Below are 25,717 nucleotides of genomic sequence, written 5' to 3'. Positions count from 1 at the left end.
GCCCTCAGGGGAGGTGGAGGGAGAGAGTCTGGCTTTGGAGGTGCCTGTGGCAACGGAAGGGTTAACGTCTGGCTGGAGGGGAGGGGGAGGGGCAGGGAAGGGGCTGCGGGGCTTTGAGGGGTCAAGGGTGAGCCGTGCAAGTGGGAGGGGGCTGCAGAGGAGTGGGGGAGGCTGTCTGGGCTGCCAGACAGGCCAGGGTCAGCGGCGGGGGCAGGGGATGTCTGGCGGAGGAGAGGCCCAGCATCCAGGCTCCCCTGGGGACCCGGGATTCCAGGCCCCAGCCCCCTCCTCCCTTAGACCTGGGAGTCCGCGACCCAGCCCCCTCCCTCAGAATTCCAGAATGCGAACCCCTAGCCCGCTTTATCCCAAGATCCAGGAGTCTGGGCCTCCAGCCTCTCCTCCCCTCAGATCTGGGGCTCCACGTTCCATCCCCCGCTCTCCACGAAAGCCCAGTGTTCGGGCCCCCAGGCCCTTCCTGCCCAGAACCCAGGAGTCCCCACCTCCTCTTTAGCCCCAGCTGGAGTCCAGCCCTCTGGGGGTTAAGGGGGCGGGGCCAACTGGTTGCCATGGTGCCAGACTGTTTGGGTCTGCTCTCTGACCCTTGGGGGCTCCCCAGGGTCTGCAGAGAGGGGGAGGGGGACCCAGACCTGGGGGAAGTCCAGCGCCAACCTTTTCCCCAAATCCGGCCTATGGGCCCAGGGAGTTTGGGCCTCCACCAAAGCCTTGTCCAGTGACCTTGAACAAGTCCTGACCCTTCTCTCTGGGCCTCAGTTTTCCCGAGGAGAAATGTGTGGGAGGAGTGGGGAGATGCTCAGGTCCTGCAAATCTTTAAGATTCTCAGCTTCCCCTCTGCTCTCACCCCCCTCCTCAGGCCCCAGGCAGCCCCGGGGCATGCTGGGAACCCAGGCCTGGGCTCTGGGCCAGGTTGTTGGGTGGGGGGGCGGCGGGGGCAGCCTCCTCCCTTCCCCTTCCTCCCCACCTTGGCCTGACTCTCGCCCCCGCCTGAGGGTCTGGGAGGTTGGGAAGGAGGGAAGGGGAATGAGAGCTGGGACCGTAGACCCGTCTCTGGCCCCTTCCTCCCCCCTTGCCGCCTCCGCCCCCTTCCCGCCTCTCCTCCCCCTCCTCAGTAGGTCGCTACCCCGGCCCTGGGCCCCTTCTCCAGCCACCCCAGCTCCAGACCTGGCTCCGAGCTGCTGCGAGGGGGAGGGAGAGAGGGAAGGAGAAAGGGAGAGAGAGAGAGAGAGAGAAGGGGAGGGAGGGAAGGAAGGAGAGAGACCTAGGAGGGAGGGAAGGAGAAAGGGAGAAAGAGAGAGAGAGAGAAGGGGAGGGAGGGAAGGAAGGAGAGAGACCTAGGAGGGAGGGAAGGAGAAAGGGAGAAAGAGAGAGAGAGAGAAGGGGAGGGAGGGAAGGAAGGAGAGAGACCTAGGAGGGAGGGAGGGAGAAAGGGAGAGAGAGAGAGAGAGAGAAGGGGAGGGAGGGAAGGAAAGAGAGAGACCTAGGAGGGAGGGAGGGAGAAAGGGAGAGAGAGAGAGAGAGAAGGGGAGGGAGGGAAGGAAGGAGAGAGACCTAGGAGGGAGGGAGAAAGGGAGAAAGAGAGAGAAGGGGAGGGAGGGAAGGAAGGAGAGAGACCTAGGAGGGAGGGAGGGAGAAAGGGAGAGAGAGAGAGAGAGAGAGAAGGGGAGGGAGGGAAGGAAGGAGAGAGACCTAGGAGGGAGGGAGAAAGGGAGAAAGAGAGAGAGAGAAGGGGAGGGAGGGAAGGAAGGAGAGAGACCTAGGAGGGAGGGAGGGAGAAAGGGAGAGAGAAAAGGAGAGAGACAGAGACAGAGGGGAGTGAAGAAGACAGAGGGATGGAGAGAAGGCGGGGAGCGAGAGGGAGGCAAACAGGAAAAAGGGGGAGAGGAGAGTGAGACAGGGAAATTGAGGGAGAGAGAGAAGGAGAGGGACAAAGACGGGGTGGGGGGGAGAGGGGGAGGGTGAAAGACAGAAGGGAAAGGAAAAGAAAGAAAAGAGAAAGAGAGAACCAGGAGGCCGGGAGAGGAGAGAGAGACGGACTGAGAAAGGCACGGTGAGAAGGCAGAGCTGAGGGGGAGGATGGGCAGCGCAGAGCCAGGGAGATGCAGAGGCTGGAGGAAACGGAGACCAGGTAAGACAGAGACTGAGCCAGCGGCAGCAGAAAGAGACACGGCAGGACCAGGACGGGGAGAGAGAACCAGGAAGATGGAGATGGAGCCGGAGACAGTGAGAGCGAGACAGACGGAGCGCTGGACAGAGGCGGAGGCTCTCAGGTGCACAGACTCAGCCCAGAGGTGGGAAGTGTGGGTGCTGGTCCCGCTGCCTTGCAGGCCTGGCCCCTCCCACTCACCAGCTGGCTGGGGCTCAGCCTTCCCACCTGCAAAATGGGGGTGCTGATGGCACCTTGAGCCCCTGCCTGCCACATGACAGAGGCCCGGGGCGGTATCAGCGCTCAGGGATCGTAGTTGTCAGTACTGTGCATGATGAGAGGCCAAAAGAAGGGAAGAGAGAGGGGAGAAAATACCCAGAAAGGCTTTGACGGTTTTATATCCCGTGGGCGGTCTCCACGCCGGTCCTGGATTTCTGAATCTGACAGGTAGGTAGGGAACCGTCTTGTCCGAGGGACCAAACTCCAAAACAGGTGAGGTTCCCTCTGACCCGGGATCCAGGAAGCCAGGCTGTGTCTTCTCCAAGAAGGCAGGCCTGGCCGGACTCCCAGGTCTGAGGGAGGGGGCTGGGGGGCCTGGCTTCCTGGGTCCCCAGGGGAGAAGGGGGCTGTGGACTTGGACTTCTGGATCTGGGGGAGGAAAGGAGGCTAGGTGACCTGGATTGCGGGGACCTATGGGGAGGAAGGGGCTTGGGGCCTGAATTCTTGGGTCTCTGGTGAGGAAGGGTCCGAGGGGCTGACTCCTGGGTTCCTTGGGGAGGAGGGGGCCGGGGGCCCGGATTCCTGGGTCCTGGCACCCACCCGTAGAACCGACCTTGCGGGGCCTTCGCCGCACACAAGCTCGTGTCTGTGGGTCCGTGTCGGGGGCTCACCATCGCGGCTGGGGCCTCCCCGGCCCTCCCCGCCCTCCCTGGCCCCCGTCTGTCCGTCCAGTCCATCCGTCTGTCTGTCCACCTGCCGCGCCCCCCGGGCTGAGGTAGGAGGTTGTATAGTTGAGGAGGACACCCACGGAGATCACTATACGGCCTCCTAGCTTTCCCCAGGCTGCGCCCTGCACGGGACGGCCCGGCGGGGACCCCTGACCCTGGTCCCCTGCCCCACCCCGCCAGGCTGGGGAGAGGGGCTGCCGCAGGGATCCTGGGAGGAGAGGCTGGGCTGTTCCTCGTGTCCTCGTCCCTACATTCCTTCGTGCCCCTTCCCTCAAAGAGTTTCTCTCCCATCAAGGTATCTCTGCTTTGCTTTCTCTCTGTCTCTCCATCCCCTCTGGGTCTCTGCACAGTGATCTCTGAGACCCTGTCTCCATCTGTCTCTTATGGTGCTTTCTGGGTCTCTGACGCTCCCGATGTCTCTCCATGGCTTGGTTTCTGTCTTTCGGGCCCTCACGGTGTCTCTGTGCCATGTCCATTTCTGCTGCACCCCACTACTACACCCCAGGGCCTGGCGGGCCCCCGCACACCGTACTGCCGGCCTCTGGGTCCCTGAGACCCTTTAACCTGTGAGGACGTCCAGGGTCACAGGTGAGGTTCTTGGGAGCCTGGCATCCGGCCCAGCCATCAGCCTGGGGTCCGACCCCTGACCCCTGCCCCGACACACCCTTCCTCCCTGAAAACCCTGGAGCCTGACATTGGACTGGAGACTGAAACCCGACCTCTGACCCCGTATCTTCAGCCCCTCCCCCGCACCACTGTGACCTCACAAAAGTCTCCAGCTTCTCCACAGGCTGAGACCCTCCGCTATGGCCCTTCTGGCCCCAGGGAGTGCTGTGCCATCCGCCCTGGTGGCCCTCACAGTCTTCAGGGCCTCCGCCTGGGCCTGTCTCCTGTGCTTCACGTCTTACAACGAGCGCCTCCAGATCTGCCAGATCTTCGCCGGCCTGGACAGCCCCGACCTCGAGAAGTGTGAGGAGGCCTTAACAGACGCCTTTAAGGGCCTCCTGGACACTGAAATCAGTGAGGAGACACCCCGCATCCTCCAGGGCCCCGAGGGGGGCATGTGGAGGGAGGGAGGGAGGGACCAGAGAGGCCTGGAGAGACTGAGGGGGACAAAGGCTCAGAGACGGGATGATGGAGACTTGGGGGGGGCAGAGACTCAGAGACGGGAGGCAAGAGGCTTTGCGGGGGCCAGAGACGGGAGGACAGAGGCTCAGAAACGGGAGGACAGAGGCTCAGAGACGGGAGGACAGAGGCTCAGAGACGGGAGGACAGAGGCTTTGCGGGGGCCAGAGACGGGAGGACAGAGGCTCAGAGACGGGAGGACAGAGACTTTGCAGGGGCCAGAGACGGGAGGACAGAGGCTCAGAGACGGGAGGACAGAGACTCAGAGACGGGAGGACAGAGGCTCAGAGACGGGAGGACAGAGACTCAGAGACGGGAGGACAGAGGCTTTGCGGGGGCCAGAGACGGGAGGACAGAAGCTCAGAAACGGGAGGACAGAGGCTCAGAGACGGGAGGACAGAGGCTCAGAGACGGGAGGACAGAGGCTCAGAGACGGGAGGATAGAGGCTTTGCGGGGGCCAGAGACGGGAGGACAGAGGCTCAGAGACGGGAGGACAGAGGCTTTGCGGGGGCCAGAGACGGGAGGACAGAGGCTCAGAGACGGGAGGACAGAGGCTTTGCGGGGGCCAGAGGCTCAGAGAGAGGCAGAGGAAGGTCCACTTTGGGGATGTGGTGTTGGGGAAAACGCTTCGCCCCAGCTCCTGCCTCCGACCCCCAGACTACGACGAACGGAGCCAGCTGCACGACGCCTTCACCCAGATGACCCACTCCCTGCAGGAGGTGGCCGCTGCCCAGGGTGAGTGGGGCGGGGCTGGCAGCGGTGGGAGATGTGGGCTTGGAGCCCCCAGGAGAGGGATGTTTGTGCGGGGAAAGCCCATATCTTGACAGTGTTCTCGGAGGAGGAGACGCTTGGAAGCTGAGGGGGCTGGGCAGCCTTGTCAGAGAGAGGAGATGGGCAGGGGCTGGCGGGGACAGTGCCGAAGGAACTTAGAGTCTCAAGCCAGCTGGGATCAGGGAGATGTGTGTTCTCACCTCACTGTGTGGCTTGCCCTCTTCCTGGCTCTGAGATTCTGGATGCATCATGGCCCCCCCGCCCCCCGGGCCTCAACTTACCCATCTGAGAGATGGGACAATCTCCTTGCCTCCCAGGGTGGCCTCAGAGCTCAGTGAGAGGGAGGGCCCCCCCCCCCACAGTGAGACAGACTTCAGGGAGGAGATCTTCCTCTAGGATAAAACACACATGTTCCCTACAGTTAACAAAGTAATTCCACATTTTTGACATGTGAGGCTATTAGGGGGCCGGAAGACAGGTAGGAACAGGGAGAGAGAGGGTGATTCAGGTGACAGCTGTGAAGGAAGACAGGTACACGTGACAGCCTTGGGGTGGGTGAGACACACACTCTAGAGGGACACGTGCGTGTGCCGGTGGGGGGGACCTCAGGGCTGGGGCGACCCTTGCAGTGATCCCAGCAGGCCACCGTGGTCACGTGACACAGGATCCCCCACCCCCACCCCCATGCCCACAGTGTGCTGGAGACTGGGGGTGGGAGCGCTCAGTGCTTTGCAGCATCAACTGGCCACGTCAGTGGTCTGGGGGCTCCGCACGTCTTTCTACATCTTAGCTGTTACTTCTTTTGCTTCCTGCTCTTGCCTCGGAGCTTTTTGACAAAGATCCCTAAACATGAGGAGGTTGCCATCTACCCAGGGGTGCCCCGGGGGTCCAGCATGGAGAAGACTTCAGCTGCGGATCCCCCGCCCCCAAAGGGAGAGCTGAGGAACTCAGAGCTGACTGGGGAGGAGGGAGGAGGATTCCAGGAGATGCCTGTTCTCCCCGGTGTAGGCCAACTTGTCACAAAACAAGGTTTTGTGACAACCTTTTCAAAAGAAGCTTTTGAAAAGAGCAGAAACAAGTCCAGCTCTGAGTGTAGAAGACCCTGGCGAGGGCTGTGTGTGGGACCGACTGGAGCAGGGGAGAGAGTGGAGGCTGGGAGGCCTGGGTGGAGGCTGCTGTGAAGGAGGCCAGAGCTGGGGCGGGGATTGTGAAGGTGGAGAAGAGGGGATCCGGTAGAGAGAGTCAACGGCAGGAGGGATGGGGCTTGGATCTGATGAGCTGTTCAGGAAAAGGGGAAGAGGAGGGTCAGGGGCCGTGTCCGGGGTCTGCCTCCATGCCCGAGGGGGCAGTGGGTCATCCCTGAGACGGGGAGCCTGGGAGGAAGAGCAGGGGTGGGGGCAGATGGCCAGCTGGGCGAGGATGTAATGACTGCGAGGGGCCTGGGGGACATCCAGGGTTCAGCTGGGAGTCAGGGAGACTTGACACTCGGTCCTGAAGGAGCAGGGCTGTGAGCCGGGGAAGGGCGGGGTCAGCTCTGGGTGTAGAAAGATCCTCTGGGGCCATATGGAGGACGGACTGGAGGGAGATTGGAGGCTGGGAGAAGCTGGTACTCCACAGGTATTTATTGAATGTGCCAGGAACACCACCAGGGACACAGCTGTGACCAAAACTGCAAGCCACCTGCCCTCAGGTTGCTTATGTTGATTATTAAACGTAATAAGTGAAATGCCATTGATGTCAGTTGGTGATCTGTGCTGTGGAGGAAAACAGAAGAGGAACGGAATGGGGTGGCCATTGGGGGGATCAGGAGAGGTGCAAATGAGAAGGTCCGATTGAGCAAAGACTGGAACTAGGGGACAGTGAGAGCCATGCAGATAACCTAGGGAGAGAGCTTCCAGGCAGAGGGAAGAGCCAGTGCAAAGGCCCTGGGGCCAGTGGTTCTCTAGCCCCACGGTGTATGTCAGAATCTCCCGGGAGCTTATTAAAGTGCAGACTCCTGGGCCCCACCTTCTGAGCAGTAGGTCTGAGGTGGGGCCCAGAAATGGACATTTCTAACAAGTTCCCAGGAGCGGCTGCTGCTGCTGTTCTAGGGACACACTTTGAGAACCACTATGGTGGGCCCTTGGTCTGGCTTTAGCCAAAGTGGCTCCTCTTTCCAGCTTATACCCAATGACCATCACTTTAGCCAGTCTCTTCAGCTTTTGCTCTTGATATGGGGAAGCCATTGGAAGATTTTAAGGAAGGAGGGGGTCTGACTAAGGCCACGTGGGTCAAGGGCAGAAGCAGAGAGACCAGTGAGGTCAGTGGTGGCTCGGACCAGATGCGGTGGTTCAGGTGGGCCCAGACCAACCTGCCCCTTACATGGAAGATGCTGTGTTTTGTTTATATATTTTTTTGCTGGCCACGCGGTGTGGCATGCGGGATCTTAGTTCCCTGACCAGGGATCGAACCCGTGCCCCCTGAAGTGGAAGCTCAGAGTCTAAACCACTGGACCACCAGGGAAGTCCTGGCAGAGTTACTTGTTAATTATCTTCCTAAAGGATATCCCTGTATCAGCCCTATGAGGTGGGGTTTTATAGCCCCATTTTCCAGATGGGCAAGTTGGGGCTCAGCTGGACAGGGAGGATGGACCCAGGAGATGTCTAGACCAGACATATATGGGGTGAGGGGTATGGGAAAAATCGAGGATGACTCCCAGGTTTCTCCCAAATGGAGGACCTGAGAGATGGACGTGCTGACTCAGAGTGGCTCCCGGTGGTGGCAGGTGACACTGTTAGGGTATATAAACCATGGAATGGATAATATGGTGTCAAGGAGGGCAGTGCGTGTACCACAGGTAGTGGTCGCATGTGGAGGCTCTGGAGTTGGACCACCTGGCTTCAAGTCTAGCTGTGTGACCTTGGGCCGCCTTCCTAACCTCTCTGTGCCTTGGTTTCCCCATCTCAGACTTGGGGATGGTAATACCAGTAGTTGACCCTTCTATGACACGGTGTGCCAGGCACCATTCCAAGCACTTAGAGACATTATCCCACATGGTCATTAAATGGTACCTGGCACATAGTTTGGAAGGGGAATGCTTTTATGTTGTATGACATTAAATCCTCCCCGCCAACCCTGTGAGGTAGACACCAATATTGTCCCCGTTTTATGAACGAGGAAACTGAGGATCAGGAAGGTTAAATACTTGGCCAAGGTCACATAGGGAGGAGGATGTGTGATGGCTAGCTCAGGTGTGAGACAGGTGTGCTTATAATTGGAAGAGACAGGACTCAAACCCAGATGATCAGAAACAGTTGAAGTTCCTAATGAAGCACCTCTTTTGGGGGAGACTTTATAACATCCACCCGCGCCCCCTTGTGGTTCAGTTGATATAGCCCCTGCCCCTCGGCCTCTCTGGATATTTCACTCCATCCCTACTTTACTCCCATGCTTCTCCCCTGCCCCATGGCTGACTTGGTGTATCCCTTCCCCATGAGTCATTTGGTTTGGTCCACAGATATTCCTTAGATGCCTCCTCCAACATCCTGGCCTCTCATTTGAGCACCCGACTCGGACCACATCCTCCTGACCATCCTGCCATCTCCAGACCACATGCCTGCCTTGTGGCCAAGGAGAGACCACTAAGTCCTTGACCCCTCATTTTGAACCTGCTTCCTGGCTTCAGTGCCCCCTCCAGCTTCTACCCAATGATCATCACTTCAGCCAGTCTCTTGCCAGTATTCTCAATTCCCTCCTGTTTTGTATGGTTTTAAATTGCAGAGAAACCTGCAATGGCTTAAGTAAGCTAGAAGTTTATTTCTCCCATAAAAAATAAGTCTTGAGGTAGGCACTTAAGGCTAGTATGGCAGCTCCATTTTCCTGGGAACCCAAGGCCCTTCCAGCTTACCATCTTAGGGTATACCCCCTTATCCTCATGGTCCTTTATAACTGCTAGAGCACCAGTCATCAAATCTAAGTTTTAGGCAACAGGATGGAGGAAGGGGAAGGGGTTAATAATATGGCACCATTTCTCTCTTAAGGCTACTTTCTGCAACTCACACATGACATTTGCACTTAATCTCAAGGAGCAGAAGTTGGTCATATGATCACAGCTAAGTCACATGACCACAACTAGCTGCAAGGGAGGTTGGGAAATGCAGTCTTTTAGCTGAAGCTGGGAAGGGTGCTTTCTCAGCTAAAATGCAGTATTATGTTACTAAAGAGAAAATAGATATTTTGAGGCAACTGGCAATCCCTGTGTATTTGTTTGCTAGGGCTGCTGTAACAAAATACCACAGACCGGGTGGCTTAAATAACAGAAATTTATTTGTTCACAATTTTGGAGGCTAGAAGTCCAAGATCAAGGAGTCAGTGTCTGCAGGGTTGGTTTCTTCTGAGGCCTCTCTCCTTGGCTTGTAGATGACTGGCTTCCCTCTGTGTCTGTGTCCAAATTTCCTTTTCTTCTAAGGACATCAGTCATATCGGATTAAGGCCCACCCTAAAGACCTCATTTTAACCTAATTACCTCCTTAAGACTCTGTCTCCAAGTACAGTTACATTCTGAAGGACTGGGGGTTAGGACTTCAACATATGAATTTGGGAGGGACACAATTCAGCCCATAGGACCCTGCCATGTTTCTTGATTTCCAAAACCACCTCCATCTATAAATCATTCCACCTATCCACTTTGAAAAAGCCCCAAAACATTATAGCTTGGAGGCCATTTCAGTGGTCAAAACTCAAACATCCATAAGGACAGAGAACATAAAAAGAGAGAGGGACTTCCCTGGTGGTTAGGACTCCACGCTTCCACTGCAGGGGGCACAGGTTCGATACCTGGTCGGGGAACTAAGATCCCACGTGGTGCCATGTAGCATGGCCAAAAAAAGGGGGAAAACAAGGAGTGAAAGAGGGATGGAAATGAAGAGGCTGGGAGCTCTGTAACAGTGGGTGTGTGCCCTGTCTGAAGGGGGGGCTGCTACTAAGCTCCAGCTAACTGCTGCCCCATGGAAATACCGTCTCTCTTACAGCTCTTCCAAGTTTCTTAAAGGGATGCCAAACATTTTATGTGACTTTTCCCGAATTTTATATGATGGCAACTGGTTCATTTTTAAAAATACTTTCCAGGCCAAATATAACACATCCAAAGGATGGATTGGGGTCACTGCCTCCAGCTGTGGTCTCCATTCCAGTTGGATCCTGGAATTCATTCTACACGTACTTACTTGTAAGACTCAGGGCCCTCTCCTGGGTTCTGAGGACACAGCACTAAGAGACAGACTTAAATGATCACTATGTATATATAAAATATGTATTAGTGGGCTTCCCTGGTGGCGCAGTGGTTGAGAGTCTGCCTGCCGATGCAGGGGACATGGGTTCGTGCCCCGGTCCGGGAAGATCCCACATGCCGCAGAGCGGCTAGGCCCGTGGGCCATGGCCGCTGGGCCTGCGCGTCCGGAGCTTGTGCTCCGCAACGGGAGAGGTCACAGCAGTGAGAGGCCCGCGTACCGGGGGGAAAAAAAAAAAGTATTTGCAAACTGGTGAGAGCTATAATGGAATGAATGGGGCACTATTAGAGACAAAAATAGGGGACTGGATTAGATTATACTTGTGGTCAGGGAAAACCTCTAAGGAGGTGGCACAAGGTGTGACATGAAGGATTAGTAGGAGTAGGGGTAGAGATGTGCTGGAAACTGAAGGTGGCATGTGCAAAGGCCCTGAGGCGCTAGAGAATATGGTTCTTTTCATATTAGGGGAAATGAAAGATGGGTATTAGGGATGGAATAGAGAGGGAGAGTAAGCCAGACCATATAGAGCCTCGTAGGCCTTGGAAGAAATGTGACCTTTATCCTCCCCTTTCCCCTCAACAAGATAACACAGATGATGCTGAGGGGTTCCATCAGAGAGGTTAGTCCAGAGTCAGCAGAAGGAAAGAGATTTGGGGATTTGTCAGCCTTTGGGGTAGACAGGGTAGGAGGATGTGGCATATACCTACCAGAGACATGGGGGTGGAGAGGGGTTGGGGGAGGGGCACAGGCATGATGACAGCGAGTCCTGTCAAGCTCGGCCAGCCTTGGGGAAGGGTCTTTACTACAAGGACTCCCTCTACCCTCCAGGGTCCTTTCGGGTTGCCTTTCCTCTTGCCGCGGAGAAAATGCAGAAGATTATATTACAGCTTAAAGAAGGTAAAATAGACTATCTCCTTCCCCCAGGCACAGACAATTAGAAAACCCCACTCCCGAGACCCCCATCTGCTCCCTTCAGCGCAAACCCCTGGCCCGATCTCTGAGCCGAGCTTCCCTTGGTGGGTCACTCGGGACACAGCCTCTTCCTCTGCTTGGATCACTCTGGGTCCGGCCCCGCCCCTCCGACGGAAGGTTATCTCTATCTGGCACCGCTTCTTAGGACGGTCCTGTCCCAGATTAGCCCGGGCCTCTTCCTGGATCTCTGTGTCTGGCCCTGTGCGCACTCTGAAAGGTTTCCTTTCCAACCGGGCCGCCTTAGGGGCTACTTCCAGCCTGACCACACCTCTTACTGGGCCCCCTAGTTAGACTCTGTCGCCTCCGAGCATCGCCCAGGATCTAAGCCCGCCCCGCTTGACGGAATTCACCGGAACTGGCCCTGCTTCCTTGGTGAGAGCAGCAGGCCTGCCGCCCTTTTCCCCCCACCCCATCTTAGATGCTAGCAGCAGGCCTGTGCCTGACCTCTTAGTGGAATGCTGCAGGCCTGGCCCCGCCTACAGGTGGAATGCTGCAGGCTTGGCCCCGCCCGCTAGGTGGACCGCAGCAGGCCTGGCTCTGCCCTCTTGGAGGAATGCATCCGGCCGAGAAACGTTTCCTCTAGGGGAACTTCAGGTGGGCACCTGCCGCGACTTACAGGGTAGTAACGCTTGCTTTCTCTCCGCAGTCCAGGCCTGCATCCCTCCCTGCGGTAAGCACATCATTCAAAGCTCAGAATTGCGGGGGAAGAGAGGTGGTAGGGGTCGAAACCTGGGACAAATGGGAGAGGACGGGTGGGCCTCTGATCCGAAGGGGGCCAATACGAGCCATGGGGAAAAGTAAGTAAACCAGGTATTGTTCACAAACCTCACAAAAGGTGGGTCCGAAAACCAAAGCAAACCAATAGGGATCCTAGAGGCTGGAGAGTGGTGAGAGCTGGCCAATGAGCACAGGGAAGGCGGGGCCCAGATTCTGTCTGGCAGGTAGAATCCAAGGAGGTTAAATAGACCTTAAGGTGGCCGAAGGGACCCGGACTAGGGGAGGCGGATGGAGCCCAGATCCAGCGTTCCCGTCCCATAGGACTCCAGGAGGTCGCCCGGAGTTTCCGCTGCCGAGGGTGCTACTCCACGGTCTGCGACCTCCCGCTAGACTGCCCAGGTGAGGGGCGTAGCCTTGAAGGGCAAGAAACCTGAAAAACTGCAAGAGGGAGCTGAGTGCGGAGGAGGCGTGGTCTGGGGGCGGGGCCGGACGTGGGCGGGCCGAGGCGGTGATGCGGACTTGTCTTCAGTTCAGGACTTGACGGTGACTCGGGGTCATCAGGCTATGTTCTTTTGCACTGTGAACTTCCAGCTGCCTAAGGAAGAGATCACCTATTCCTGGAAGTTCGCAGGAGGAGGTGTGAGTCGGGGAGGATCCAGCATGAAGATAGGAGGAGGGTTATGCTTTACTAGAGGATGGGGAGTCAGGATGAAGAGGGTGGGACTCGGTCTAGATTCAGACTTCGTGCAAGGGGAGGGTCTCTGCATTTAAGGGGCAAGGGGCAAGGGGCAAGCTCACAATACAGAACCAGAGCTCAGGGGTGGGTTATTCGTAAAGGTTTTCGGCGGGAGAGCAAATACTAGGCCCAAGAGGCGGAGTCAAGACTTAGGAGGCGGGACTATGAGTGAAAGATCGGCGAATAAGAGCTGAGGGTGGGGCCAGGGCTCAGGAAGGCGTGGTCTAGCTCGGGGGCGGGGCTTTACGTTGTGGTTTGGCGAGTCGGGGCGGAGAGAATCTCTTCTGGGCTCGGGGCTGGGGGCCTCCCACCTCTTGCCGCTCCATCCCGAGCGTCCCGCAGCTCCGGACTCAGGACCTGTCCTACTTCCGAGATATTCCGCGGGCCCGAGGATACCTGGCACGGATCCGGCCGGTGCAGCCCACGCACCGCGGAACCTTCTCTTGCGTGATCACACACGACCAGCGCCCCCTGGCGCGGCTCTACTTCTTTCTGAACGGTGCGGGCGGGGCGGAGCTGCGCGGCAGGGGCGGGGCTACGTGAGGGGTAGGGCTCAAGCCCGGCTGACGTGCGCGTCCCCGCAGTGACAGGTCCGCCACCGCGCGGGGAGACTGAGCTCCAGGTCTCTTTTCGGGAAGTGTTGCGCTGGACGCCACGGGAAGGGGAGATGATCGAACCCTGGACGCCCAGCCTGGGCGAACTGCTGGCCAGGCCCGAGGCTCTGACGCCGGGCAATCAGTGCCTGCTCGCGGCCGCTGTGGCCTTAGCCTCAGCCAGTGCGACCGTGCTGGCGTGGTGAGTCCCTGGGACCCCAGAATCCCAGCATCTGGCTCTCCTTTCCCAGACCCAAGAGTCTGGGTCCCCAGCCCCTCCTCCCTCAGATCCAGAAGTCCGAGTCGCCAGACCCTCTTACTCAGGAGTCCAGGCCCCCACCTCCTCCTTCCTCAGACTCAGACCCAACCTCTATTTTCTCAGATCTAAGAGTCCAAGCCCTATCACCCACCTTTGGGACCTAGGCTCCAGGACCCAGATTTCTGGTCCCCAGCCTCTCCCACACACACACACGAACATCTCATTTTTTCCCCAGGATATTCTTTCGTTGGTACTGCAGTGGCGACTAACAAAGGTATCTTTTTTATCCTATTTCCATCCCTAAAATAAAGAATCTATTTCAGCTGTCTAGATTCTTTCATCTTCGAAGGTGGTCACTACCAACTTAGGAGGAAGAGCGGCACACCCCAAAGATGCCCAGGTGTCCACGCCCCCATAACGACGGTAATAGGCGCAGCTGTCGCGGTGCAAGGTCCTATACTTAGGCTTTAGGTGCAAGCCCAGACCCCTCCCCGGATTTCTGGCAGCATCCTGGACATTTCCACCTGCAGCAGTCACCCTTAAAGAGTCCTTGATGTCGCCCTGAAAGCCTGTTCCTCCCCCAAGACTTTCTTGCTGTCATAAAGGCTACCATCATCCACCCAGCTGCTCAACCAGAAACCGAAGTTGCGTTTAATTCCTCCTCCACTTCCGATCTAGTTCCAAATCTCAGCCTTTTCAGTTCCTCTCTCTCTGGTCCGCCACCGTCTCTTGCGTGGATCACTGCAGCAGCCAGTCCCCACTGGCCTCCCTGGCTCTGCTCAGCCTTGTTCCAGTGCAGTGCATTCTCCACAAAGCAGCCAGAGTGATATTTTATTTTTTTTGCTACTTTGGCTAAGGTTTTATTTTTTTAATTTTTATTAGAGTGTAGTTGATTTACAATACTGTGTTCCTACTGTACAGCAAAGTGAATCCGTTATACATATACATATATCTACTCCTTTTTAGATTCTTTTCCCATACAGGTCATTAACAGAGTATTGACTAGAGTTCCCTGTGCTATACAGTAGGTCCTTATCAGTTATCTATTTTATATATAGTAGTGTGTATATGTCAGTCCCAATCTCTAGAGGGATATTTTGAAGTTTGTCAGATCAGGTCACTCCTCTGCTCAGAACCCTTCATTGGCTCCCCATTGCCATTGGAACAAAATCCAGTTCCTTGTCAAGGCCTCCAAAGGCCCCCAAGGTTCTGGTTGACTTTGTCCCACCCCACTCTTCCCCCTTGATCTTTCTATATTGCAGTTCCTCTGGCCTTTGCTCATTTGTTGTATTCATCATGATTCTTCTCATTCTCTCCAGGACCTGGGTACATACTATTTTCTGCCTAGAATAATGTTCCCTTTTTTGTCTAGTTAACTCAGTTATGATTTCCCCTGAATGGCCTTTACATGCATTAAGCCATTTAATCTCCAGGACGAGGCTGTGTGGGCGGACACTGTGTTTATGTGCCTGACTCCACCTCCCTCTCCTCCCCCTGTTTACTCTCTAGCCCCACTGGCCTTCTTTTTCTTGTCCCTTGAACATGCAAAGTTCAGCCCTGTCCCTGGGCCTTTGCACATGCTGTTCTTCCTACTTGAAATGACTTTACTCTGAACCTCACAAAGCCACCTCCCTCTCATTGCACAGGTCCCAGCTCAAATGTCACCTCTGACGACTCCCCTCCTCCCACATGACATCCCACTATTTTATTTTATTTTTTATTATTTTATTTTATTTTTTTTTGGCTGTGCCATGAGGCTTGGGGGATCTTGGTTCCTGACCAGGGATCGAACCCGGGCCCTCAACAATGAAAGCACTGAGTCCTAACCACTGGATCACCAGGGAGTTCCCAACATCCCCCTATTTTAGCTTGTGCATTATATGTGTTCAGACCTAATGTAAACTTATTTTTTAATTTGGTTTTGTGTCTTCCCCACTTAAAAGGTAAGCTCCTTCATATTCTTATTCACCAATGTGTTCCCCTTCACTGATTCATTCAATCAGCAAATATTTAATGAGCGTTTACTCTGTGCCAGGCATTTTCAAGGCACTGTAGACACAGCAATGAAGAAGTCAGAACAGACAAAAATCTGCACCCTCAAGATAGGTGGAGGGGATTAAGAGATACAAACTATTATGTATAAAATAAATATGCTACAAGGATATAATGTACGACACAGGGAATATAGCCAATATTTTATAATAACTTTAAATGGAGTATAATCTATAAATTATTGAATCTGTTGTATGCCTGAAACTTACATAATATTGTACATCAGCTGTACTTTAATTTAAAAAAATCTGCACCCTCATGGAGTTTAGATTCTCATCGATGGTCAAAAAATAAACAAGAAAATTATGTAAAAATGTGCACCAAGGCATATGATAATATATGTGATGGAGAAAATAAAGCAGGGAAACAGATAGGGGATGTTAGGGGGAGGAGGGTAGCAATAGGATCTTTGGGGAAGGCCCCACCCAAGAAGGTGCCCCTAGAATAAAGACTTGAAGGGGATGAGGTATGAGCCCTGTGGATATATGTGTTAAGAGTGCTCCAGGCAGGGCTTCCCTGGTGGCGCAGTGGTTAAGAATCTGCCTGCCAATTCAGGGGATACGGGTTCGTGCCCTGGTCCAGGAGGATCCCACATGCCGCGGAGCGGCTGGGCCCGTGAGCTATGGCTGCTAAGCCTGCGCGTCCGGAGCCTGTGCTCCACAAGAGGAGAGGCCACAACAGTGAGAGGCTCGCGTACGGGGTGGGGGGGGGGGGGGCGTACCCCAGGCAAAAGAAACAGCAGGAGCAAAAGCCCTGAGGCAGGGGTGTGCCTGGTGTAGCCAGCAGTTCAATCCACTGGGAGCGGGGCTTTAGGAAATGAGTATGCAGTGAGGTCAGAGAGAACACGGGGGACCAGTTCATGCAGGACCTTGGCCGCCCTAAGGTCTTGATTTTCCTCCGTATGAGATCATGGTGGTTTTTGAGCCAAGGAATGTCATGATTTGATTTGATTTACATAGCTCCTGCATGGATAACGGACTGTAGGGGGCAAGGGTGGAAGCAGAGGTCACTGTTAGGTGGTAATCCAGGCATGAGATAGCAACTTTAATCCAGGGAAGAGATGCAGCTCGGGGACAAAGCAGTGACGGTGAAGGTGAGGAGCAGTGGTCCGAGATCTGTCATGTAGGTAGAACCAGTGGGATTTGCTGACGGATCAGAATGTTGGATATGAAAGAAAAGACGACGGTCAGGATCAATGGTCAGGACAGCAGCAACGTCCAGTAGAACACTGTGCCTTGATGGAAACGTTCTAGACCTGCCCTGTCTGGTGTGGCAGCCACCAGCCACATGTGGCCATGAAGCACCAGAATTGTGGCCAGTGCAACTGAGGAACTGAATTTCTAATCTTTAATGGTTTTCATAATTTAAGTCGTCCCACGTCTGTGACAACAGAAGTCAGAGGCATGTGTCTGGGTATCCTTAACTAGGGACCACAGCCTCTTTGCTTAATTGACTAGGAGCTCCTGGAAGGCAAATTCTGCCTCTTAATTGCTTCTGTATTTGCAAACCTGGCGAAGTGTGTGGAATTCAATAGGAAATTGATAAATGTTTTTGTGGCCGATTGAATCAAAGAATGAATGAAATGATAGTGTTGGGTACATAGTAGGTGCTCTGTGAGTATCTGAATGAAGAGTTGAGAAATCCCACCCTCAAAACAACCCTGATCCATGGGACTGCTATCCTTATGTTCCAAAGAGGGAGTCCAGGCTCTGAGGAAGGAGGGTATCCTGTCTAGTTTCAAACAGCTGGCACCCCAGACGGAGCCACGAGTTCCCAGTTCTCAACCATTCAGCCCCCTTAATTCTCAAAAAAAATAAAGAAAAAGAAAACGAACGGAGGAGGTAGGCTCGGAAGAAAATAAATAAAATTATTATCCTAATCACACAGTACAAATGGAGGTTAAATAAGAACAGGGAGAAATCGGAGGCCCCAGGACAGCATGTGGGGACCCCTTCCCCCCCGCCCCTAAAAATCCACACCCTGTTCAATAAATACCCCTCCCAAGAGACCCAGAAGTCCCAGCCCCCTAATGAGTCCAGGCTGAAGAGTCTTGGGTCGAGCCCCTCACTTCACAGAGGAGGGCAACTGAGGCCCAGAGGGTCACCCGGCAAGTTCGTGGTGCCGGGGACCCTGGTAGGTCTCCTCTGGCCGCCCCCGGACCCCCCTGAGCGGGCGCCCCGCGCACCTGGACTCACACCTGGACGCGGTAGCCCCCCGCTCGCCTCCGGCAGAGCCTCCGCACCCGCACCCAGTAGAAGGTCAGCATGATGGCCCAGTAGCCCGCGTAGGCGCCGGCCCCCGCGGCCAGGTGGCGGGCCTCGGCCGCGCGGGAGGGGCCGCTCCAGTCGGCCCGGGCCTCGTGGACCACGCTGCGCACCAGCCCCCCGAGCAGCAGCAGCGCCCAGAGGGCCAGCGGCAGTACCGGGACGTAGTTGGCGGCCAGCTGGCGGCGGCCTGACGTGCCCCAGCCGCTCTGGTTCATGGTCGCCAGCGCCAGGAACTTGGCGGGCAGGAGGCCGCCCATGTAGAGGGGCGCGTAGAGCGAGAGCAGCAGCATCCGCAGGCAGCCCCGCAGCCAGGCCGCGAAGGCCGCCTTGGCCAGCGCCACGCCCTGCACGCACAGGAGTACCCAGAGCAGCGCCCACGGGCGGCCCGCGTAGAAGAGCCGGAGCACCGTGGCCGCCACGAAGAAGGGGAAGAGGCCCGAGACCACCGCCTCGTAGGTCATCCACGCGTGGTGCCGGTGCCACCAGAGCGCGTTGTACAGCCACTCGCGGAAGTACGACTTGGACCAGCGCGTCTGCTGGCTCAGCCAGCGCAGGAAGGACGAGGGCGTCTCCGAGTAGCAGCGGGACCGCGCGGTGTACCTGGACGGGTGGGGGGAGGCAAGGCCGTCAGCGCGGCTCTCCCTGGGGCCCCCGGACAGAGAGCGGGGCACGTTTTCTCGACCTCTGTGGGCCTCGGGGTTCTTGATGCCCACCTGCGTCCTTGGACTCTTTAATCAATAGAAATTGATAAAAGGCCAGAGGAGAAATTCCAGTAAGGCTTTATTGGGACTCCTGCTGCAAGTAACAGGTTCCCTTGCTCGCTGGAGGAAGGGGGAGGGGACACGGGGACGAGCTGGTCCCTTACATGGGGTGAGGGTCGGGGCGGATCTGTGGGTGGGCTGGAGGGGGTAGCTTAGGTGGTCTGCCCAGCGCCTTGGTGGTGCCGTGGGCAGGGATCTTGCGCATGCGCAGGACCCTGCTTTTGCTCCCCACACCTCAGAAGTGGCGGTGGAGTTTTGGCCTTTTTGTATCTTGTTGTTCATAATTTGCCCCAACTGCATATGTGTGCAGTTATTTTTAGTCTCTTATAGTTTCTTTGTATTTTGTTGCTGGAGGAGATGTTTGTTTAGGCGCAAGCACTGCAGTAAAGGGCCCCAGGTCCCAGGTCCCAGCCTGTCTCATTCTCCTATGTAAAATGGGGTCAATAACGGTTCCTACCTAATAGATGAGGATTAAACGCTAAGTGCTTAGGACCAGTATATAGTACTTGCTCAATAGATGATAACGACTACTACTATTTTTATTACGACTAATGTAACTCCTGGCATTACTAATATCAGTGCGGTATTACTAATGCTTTCACTAATCTATTACGAATACTATCCTTGGCAGGCACCATGGTGAGGAACAAGCCAGGCATGGTTCCTACCTAGGGTAGCCTGTGCGTTTAGAGCTTCTCAATGGAACCATTAACCTCCCTTCCTGTGGCTCTGGCAGACATTACTAATCGATCCCTCGCCGGTTTCCAGCCCAGCCCACGCGAAGCTAGAATCGCTTGCACGGAGCATCACCTTAGCTGGCCTCCAGCAGTCAGTTTGTTAGGAGGAGGGGTCAAACTAGTCTATCCCCGCGGGCACTGTTTGTCAGTGTCCAGTCTCCTTCCCCTGTGTCACTTGGCATCCTCGGTGGCCTCCCTGCTAATCCTCTTCCTCCCTGTAGTCTGTACTCAGAACAGCTCGAGGGATCCTGTTAGAACAACAGGCCACCCCTCTGCTCAAACCCCTCCTCGTGGCTCCCTCATCTTAGTTCACAGTTCTTGCTGTGGCGCACAAGCCTTTCATGCGTGGACACCTCCAACCCCACCCCGTGAACTCTCTCCTCTCCTGACACTCTCTCCCTTGCTGCGCTATTTCCCGCCCATCCTTATCTTACCCTAATTTAACATTTCACTCCCTACCTGCAAACTTCCTATTCCCCTTCCTGGCTTTATGTGTCACCTTCGCGTGTATCGTTATCTGATGCACTCTGTGTTCTACTTACATGTTTTTTTTATTGTCTGTCTCCCCAATCAACGTAAGCATGAATTTGCATCTCTTTTGTTTGCTGCTGCATCCCCAGAGCTGAAAACATTGGCAGCACTTAAAGAATATTTGTCAAGTGAATGGAGGCCTGGGTTCCCTTGGAATACCCTGAGTTGTCTCTGGTGCTGTCACTGAGTCTAACTTCATAGAAATCCCTTTCCCCTGAACTTCACTGATCTAGCCCATACACCCTCTGAGCCTTATTGAATCACATTTCTTCTTCCTGAAGCACTTACTAGAGTTTAGGCACTCCCCTCCTCTCCCACTTGAATCTTCTCACTCACTGTCTCACTAGTGAGATCCCACTCTATTGATCTCTTTCTCTCCCCACAGATTGGGGTAATCTGTGTTCTCCGTGGTAGAGCCATCTTGCTCCATCTGAGGTTGTACCTTCTAGGTGGAATTCCCACCCTCACCTTGCCCTACTTAGAAAAGTCCACTGGGTCACATGGTTCAGTGCAAATGCCCCTATGGTATCTTCCACTATCCCCTAATGTCTCACTGGGTGCTGCTCCCTGATTCAGCACAAATGCCACTTCTGCTCCATGTGGCTTCTTTTCCTCTCCCCTAAAAGCTCACTTGAAATTTACTTTAGGTTTGGAGAGTTTCCAGCACATGCACACACATGTGCTGGATACTCATTGGCCTCCGCACACACTCAAACACCCTGTCCCCTCAGCTTACTTGGTGGCATAGCCCATGCTGAGCATGCGGTTGGTGAGGTGACGGTCATCCCCAAAGGTGCAGTGGGTGCCCAGGAACTTCTGGTTGTACCAGGCCTCAAGGAACTGCTGCAGGAGGTTGTTCCTGTATAGGCCTAGGTGGGGAAGCATCAGGAGCATCAGCCTCTGCTGTTGCCAACACCATCCCCAGCCCTAGCTCCATACCAACTCGGCTCCAATCCCAACCCCATCCTTAACCATCTTAATCCCATTCTCAACCTGTCTCCAGTGACAACTCCAGCCCCAGTCCTGTTCTCAACCTCACATCCTTCCTCACCCCCACACCCATCCCAAACTTGCCCCAGTCCTGTTCCTGACCCACACCCACTTTGACTGCAAACCCATCCCCAATCTCGCATCCATTCTCAGCCCCATCCCCTACCCATCCTCATCCAAAATCCCATCTCTAACCCTAAACCTAGCACCAACACTCTCCTTGACTCCAAACCCATCTCTTTCCCTTCCCCTTCCCCAAATCCTCCCCCTGCCCCAATCCCAATCCCCATCCACACCCTTTCTCCAACCCATCCCCAACACCAAAAACCACCCCCACCTCCAACTTCCAATCTTATCCCTATCCCCAGTTCCTGCCCCAGCCCCATCTTTGTCCCCAGTCGCAATCACGTCTTCAATCCATTCTGGCTCCCCTTCTCCCTTCCCTCTCTGCCCCATCCATGGCCCTCCCAAGCCCTACCCCTGCTCACCTAGGGGGCCACTGATGCAGGACACACAGTGGAAGTAGCTCTGACAAGCCCGCTCCACATTGAAGGCCACCCAGTACCGCAGGCTGCTTAGGAAGCTGACCCAGGAGTCCAGAGGGTTAAGGATCCGCACGTCGCCCCCAACAGCCCCTACCCGGGGGTCCTCGTCTAGCACCTGCACCAGCTCCAGCAGTGCCACAGGGTCCAGCCTCGTGTCTGAGTCACAGACCTGTCAGGTGGAAGGGACCAGAGTCAGCCGAGATCCCTGCATGGGGTTGGTAATTGAGGGGAGGGCACCAAGGGATGGGGAGCAGCTGGGACGCTGCAGCCAATCTGAACACAACTTTGAATTTTTTAGTCACTTTCAGTATCTAATCACATTTTAACATGACCTCTGCCCCAACACCCATGCTCTTGTATAATACCATCTTCTAGTGTGTGGGCAAGATCTGTAACTAGCTTCTAACCAATAGAATATGGCCAAAGTGATGACATATAACTCTCATGATTGTATTACCTTGTATGGAAATGGTGAAGGAGTTTTGCAATGTAATTAAGGTCCCTAATCTGTTGGCTGTAAATTAATCAAAGGGAGAGTATCCTGGGTGGGCCTGACCTAATTAGGTGAGCCCTTTAAAAGACGGTCTAGAAGTCAGAGACTTTCCCTTGCTGGTCTTTTTTTAAATTAATTAATTAATCAATCAATTAATTAATTAATTTTTGGCTGTGTTGGGTCTTTGTCGCTGCATGCGGGCTTTCTCTAGTTGCAGCAAGGAGGGGCTACTCTTCGTTGCGGTGCGCGGGCTTCTCATTGTGGTGGCTTCTCTTGTTGTGGAGCATGGGCTCTAGAGTGCAGGCTCAGTAGTTGTGGCGCTCGGGCTTAGTTGCTCCGCGGCATCTGGGATCTTCCCCGACCAGGGCTCAAACCCATGTCCCCTCCATTGTCAGGCGGATTCTTAACCACTACACCACCAGGGAAGTCCCTCTCTTCCTGGTCTTGATGAGGCAAGCTGCCATGAGTTCTATCACGGCAAAGAAACAAATTCTGCAAACAAACACATGAGCTTGGAAGAGGTCCCTGAGCACTAGATAAAACCCAGCTCCAGCTGACATCATGACTGCAGCCTGATGATACCATGAAGAGAGGATCCAGTTAAGCTTTGCCCAGATCCCTAACCCATGGAAACTCTGAGATAATAAATGTGTTTTGTTTCAAGCTGCCAAATGTGTGGAAATTTGTTATGCAGCAATTAAAAAAAATAATGCAGTGCATTAATGAATGAATCGCTACATTGAATGGATGAATGAATGACAAAATGAACAAATAAATCTCTATATTGAATAGATAGGTAAATGGATGGGTAAATGAACAAGAGAATCTCAACACTGAGTGAATGAAGAAGGGAAGAAACAGAATGAACCAATCTCTACATTTAATGGGTAAGTGAATGTAAATGAATGAATGATCTCCATATTGGATGGACAGATGAATGCATGAATGAATGAGTGAAAGAAAGAATTTCTACATTATATGAAGAAAAGATGGAATCTCTCCATTGAATGAATGAAGGAATGAATGATCTCTATATTGTCTGATTAGATAAATGAATGAGTGAAGAAAAGAAAGGACTACAATGAAAGAAGGAAGGGAAAGAGGGAGGGAGACATTCTATATTGAATGGATGAGTGAATCTTTATGTTGAATGGATGGATAAATGGATGGATGAGTGAATGAGTGAGTTAAGGAAAGTCTCTGCATCAAATGGATGAATGAATGAAGAAACGAGAGAAAGAAGGAAGAAATCTCTTCGTTGAATGGATAAATGAATGAATAAAATGACTGAGTGATCTCCCTATTGGATAGGTGGCTAAATGGACGTATGAATGATTGAGCGAAGGAAGGAATCTCTCCACTGAATGGGTGAATGAATAAAGGAGGGAAAGAAGAGGTTCATTCTAATCTCTAGACGCAATGAAGGATCCGAGGGAAGTGGCATTCGGGGTGTTAGGGCCACGGGTGCGGTGCGGGCGCCTTCCGCTCACCTGCACGTAGTCCACCGAGTCGCCGAGCGCCTTGAAGGCGGTGTACATGACCTCGCGCTTGCCGCCCCAGCGCTGCGCCACGCACACGCACCTGCGCGTCCTCACCAGCGCCTCCACCGCCAGCCGCCCGGGATCCTCGGCCTCCACCTCCCGGTAGGCGCCCTCGCCCGCCGCGCCCGCCGCCGCAGGTTCCCACGGCTGGTGGTAGTTGCTGTCCCACACGTAGGTGGCGGGGTCCTCGTCGGCGAAGACCTCGCGGAACATGTCGACCATGTAGAGGTCCTCGGCGCGGTTGCCGTCCACCACCATGAGGATGTGCAGCCGCGCGCGCGGGTACACGAGGGCGCGCGCGGACACCAGGCACTGGCGCAGGTACGCGGGGTCCTCCTGGTATGCGGAGATGGTCAGCGCCACGCTGCGCGCCGTGGCCGCGTCCGGAGGGCCCCGCGCCGCCGCCCGCCGCGCCGCCGCCGCCACCCGCCGGTGCTCCAGGTACGCGAAGAGGCTCTGCGCCACCAGGTGCACCGAGAGGAAGGCCCCGTAGAGGCCGAAGGCCAGGAGGCCGTAGCGATCCGAGGCCAGCGGCACGCCGGCGGCGTAAGCCCAGGTCATGAGGCCCAGGATGAGCAACGCGAAGGCGATGGTCAGCACCCTCCGGGCCAGACCGGAGCAGTGGCGGGCTGTGAGGCTGGGCTTGGGCACGTCCTGCCAGGGAGCGGAGAGAGGGGATACAAAGGGAAGAGGGTCCTGAAATGCCTCCCCGGGGAAGGGAAGCCCTCCTGGGTTTTGTTTCCAGGCCAGTGATAACATACCCTTTTCGTAAAGAAAATCCCCTGGGTACTGCAAAGTTATTTTCATTAACGAAAATAAATGTGGCAAACAGTTATCAAGGCTGAATGCCTGCTTATATTGATTCTAATATTTTTTTTCACATTTTTAACAGCTTTTAAATCCATGAGGATTACACTCAGTGGAGTGTCACGGTTTAATTAACAAAGGTTTCCCGCCTCCTTCTTAGTGGCACAGGAAATAATGATTCATCTCATAAAGGTTTCTTAGTGTTAAGATAATACTAGTAATACTAATATACATCTAAAAGAAGAATGCAATGTGATATGCGCCAGGCAGTGCTCTAAACCTTTTATAGGAACTAACTTATTTGAATCCTCGCAACAGCCCTATAAGGTAGGTACTACTATTACCATCCCCATTTTACAGATGAGGAAACTGAGTCACACAGAGGTGCAGCAACCTGCCCAAGGTCTGCCTGGAAAGCAGAGAAGCCAAGTTTTTTGTTTGTTGCATTTAAAAAAATTGTTATTGAAGTATAGTTGACTTACAGTGTTGTGTTAATTTCTGCTGTACAGCAGTGACTCAGTTAAACGTATATATTCTTTTTCATATGCTTTTCCATTATAATTTATCACAGGATATTGACTATAGTTCCCTGTGCTATACAGGAGGACCTTGTTGTTTATCCAGTCTATATAGAATAGTTTGCATCTGCTAATCCCAAACTCCCAATCCTTCCCTCCTCCCCCTTGGCAACCACAAGTCTGTCAGAGAAGCCAAGATCTGAACCCTAAGAATCCAGTCACTAAACCACAACCTTATCTACTGGCTTTACTCCTCAGGAGCGCCCTGGGGCACAGAGAGTGTTTCCTGCTGCCACCATAGAGATGGCAAAACTGAGGACTGATTAGCCAGGAGGAGTGGCTGGCAGGGCCAGGTGTCCAGTACATGTGGCTGGAACAGCTCAGAATCAAAGGGGAGGAGGTGCCTCTGTTTTCTCATCTGTAAAATGGGGGTTTAGCCCCTTCCATGTGCCAAGCACTGCTCCATGGGAGGTAGGTACTGTTACCCCCTCCTGTTACAAATAAGGAAACTGAGGCACCAGGAGGTGTATTCTCTCGTCCAAGGTCACTAGGTTCCACCATCCTCTACGCTAAACCGCCTCCTCTGTCACCAGTTCCCATCTCTTGGGCTTATGATGTGTTAAATGAATCACTAAGCTGTAGAGCTGCACTGTCCAATAGGGGACCCACCAGCCACACGTGGCTACAGGACACTTGAAATGTAACCAGTACCACTAAGGAACTGAATTTTTAATTTTATTCAATTTAATTGTTTAAATTTAGATAATGATCCTTAATTCAGTTATTGGAAAGCTTTTATGCCTGTGTGGAACAAGTAGGGTCTGTGAAGCTTCTTTTTCAACTAAATTTTACAAAATCTAAAAATACAGATCAAGTATCTCCAGTGAAAATACAGCATCTGCGTGAGATGTGCCACACATCTGGAT

At 54.2% G+C, this 25,717-nt stretch overlaps 2 protein-coding genes across 2 annotated transcripts; one reads left to right on the top strand and one right to left on the bottom strand.

The window, feature by feature from the left end:
• The first annotated feature begins 3,701 nt into the window (after window positions 1–3,701).
• SPACA6 (sperm acrosome associated 6) lies at window positions 3,702–14,265 on the top strand. Its single transcript, XM_060084015.1, has 9 exons — window positions 3,702–4,128; window positions 4,892–4,969; window positions 11,101–11,169; window positions 11,891–11,914; window positions 12,283–12,360; window positions 12,491–12,600; window positions 13,040–13,196; window positions 13,282–13,492; window positions 13,785–14,265. The coding sequence occupies exons 1-9, from the start codon at window positions 3,915–3,917 to the stop codon at window positions 13,816–13,818; spliced, it is 975 nt and encodes a 324-aa protein (XP_059939998.1). The 5' UTR covers window positions 3,702–3,914; the 3' UTR covers window positions 13,819–14,265.
• Window positions 14,266–17,792: 3,527 nt separating this feature from the next.
• On the bottom strand, window positions 17,793–24,117 carry HAS1 (hyaluronan synthase 1). Its single transcript, XM_060084239.1, has 4 exons — window positions 23,416–24,117; window positions 21,376–21,601; window positions 20,634–20,766; window positions 17,793–18,468 (listed from the first exon to the last, which is right to left on the bottom strand). The coding sequence occupies exons 1-4, from the start codon at window positions 24,025–24,027 to the stop codon at window positions 17,793–17,795; spliced, it is 1,647 nt and encodes a 548-aa protein (XP_059940222.1). The 5' UTR covers window positions 24,028–24,117.
• Window positions 24,118–25,717: the final 1,600 nt, after the last annotated feature.

This window comes from Mesoplodon densirostris, chromosome 19 (genome assembly GCF_025265405.1).
Source record: "Mesoplodon densirostris isolate mMesDen1 chromosome 19, mMesDen1 primary haplotype, whole genome shotgun sequence".
Taxonomy (NCBI): domain Eukaryota; kingdom Metazoa; phylum Chordata; class Mammalia; order Artiodactyla; family Ziphiidae; genus Mesoplodon; species Mesoplodon densirostris.
This window is presented reverse-complemented; position numbering and strand designations above follow the sequence as displayed.

What these genes read in the sequence shown, in the direction of transcription:
- SPACA6 (XM_060084015.1), top strand. Translation starts at nt 3,915, where the DNA reads ATGGCCCTTCTGGCCCCAGGGAGTGCTGTGCCATCCGCCCTGGTGGCC. An exon ending in CCTCCCGCTAGACTGCCCAG is followed by an intron (nt 12,361 to 12,490) that starts GTGAGGGGCGTA and finishes ACTTGTCTTCAG; the next exon opens with TTCAGGACTTGACGGTGACT. An exon ending in GCTCTACTTCTTTCTGAACG is followed by an intron (nt 13,197 to 13,281) that starts GTGCGGGCGGGG and finishes GCGTCCCCGCAG; the next exon opens with TGACAGGTCCGCCACCGCGC.
- HAS1 (XM_060084239.1), bottom strand. Translation starts at nt 24,027, where the DNA reads ATGACCTGGGCTTACGCCGCCGGCGTGCCGCTGGCCTCGGATCGCTAC. An exon ending in ACTCGGTGGACTACGTGCAG is followed by an intron (nt 21,602 to 23,415) that starts GTGAGCGGAAGG and finishes TCCACCTGACAG; the next exon opens with GTCTGTGACTCAGACACGAG. An exon ending in CTGCATCAGTGGCCCCCTAG is followed by an intron (nt 20,767 to 21,375) that starts GTGAGCAGGGGT and finishes TTCCCCACCTAG; the next exon opens with GCCTATACAGGAACAACCTC.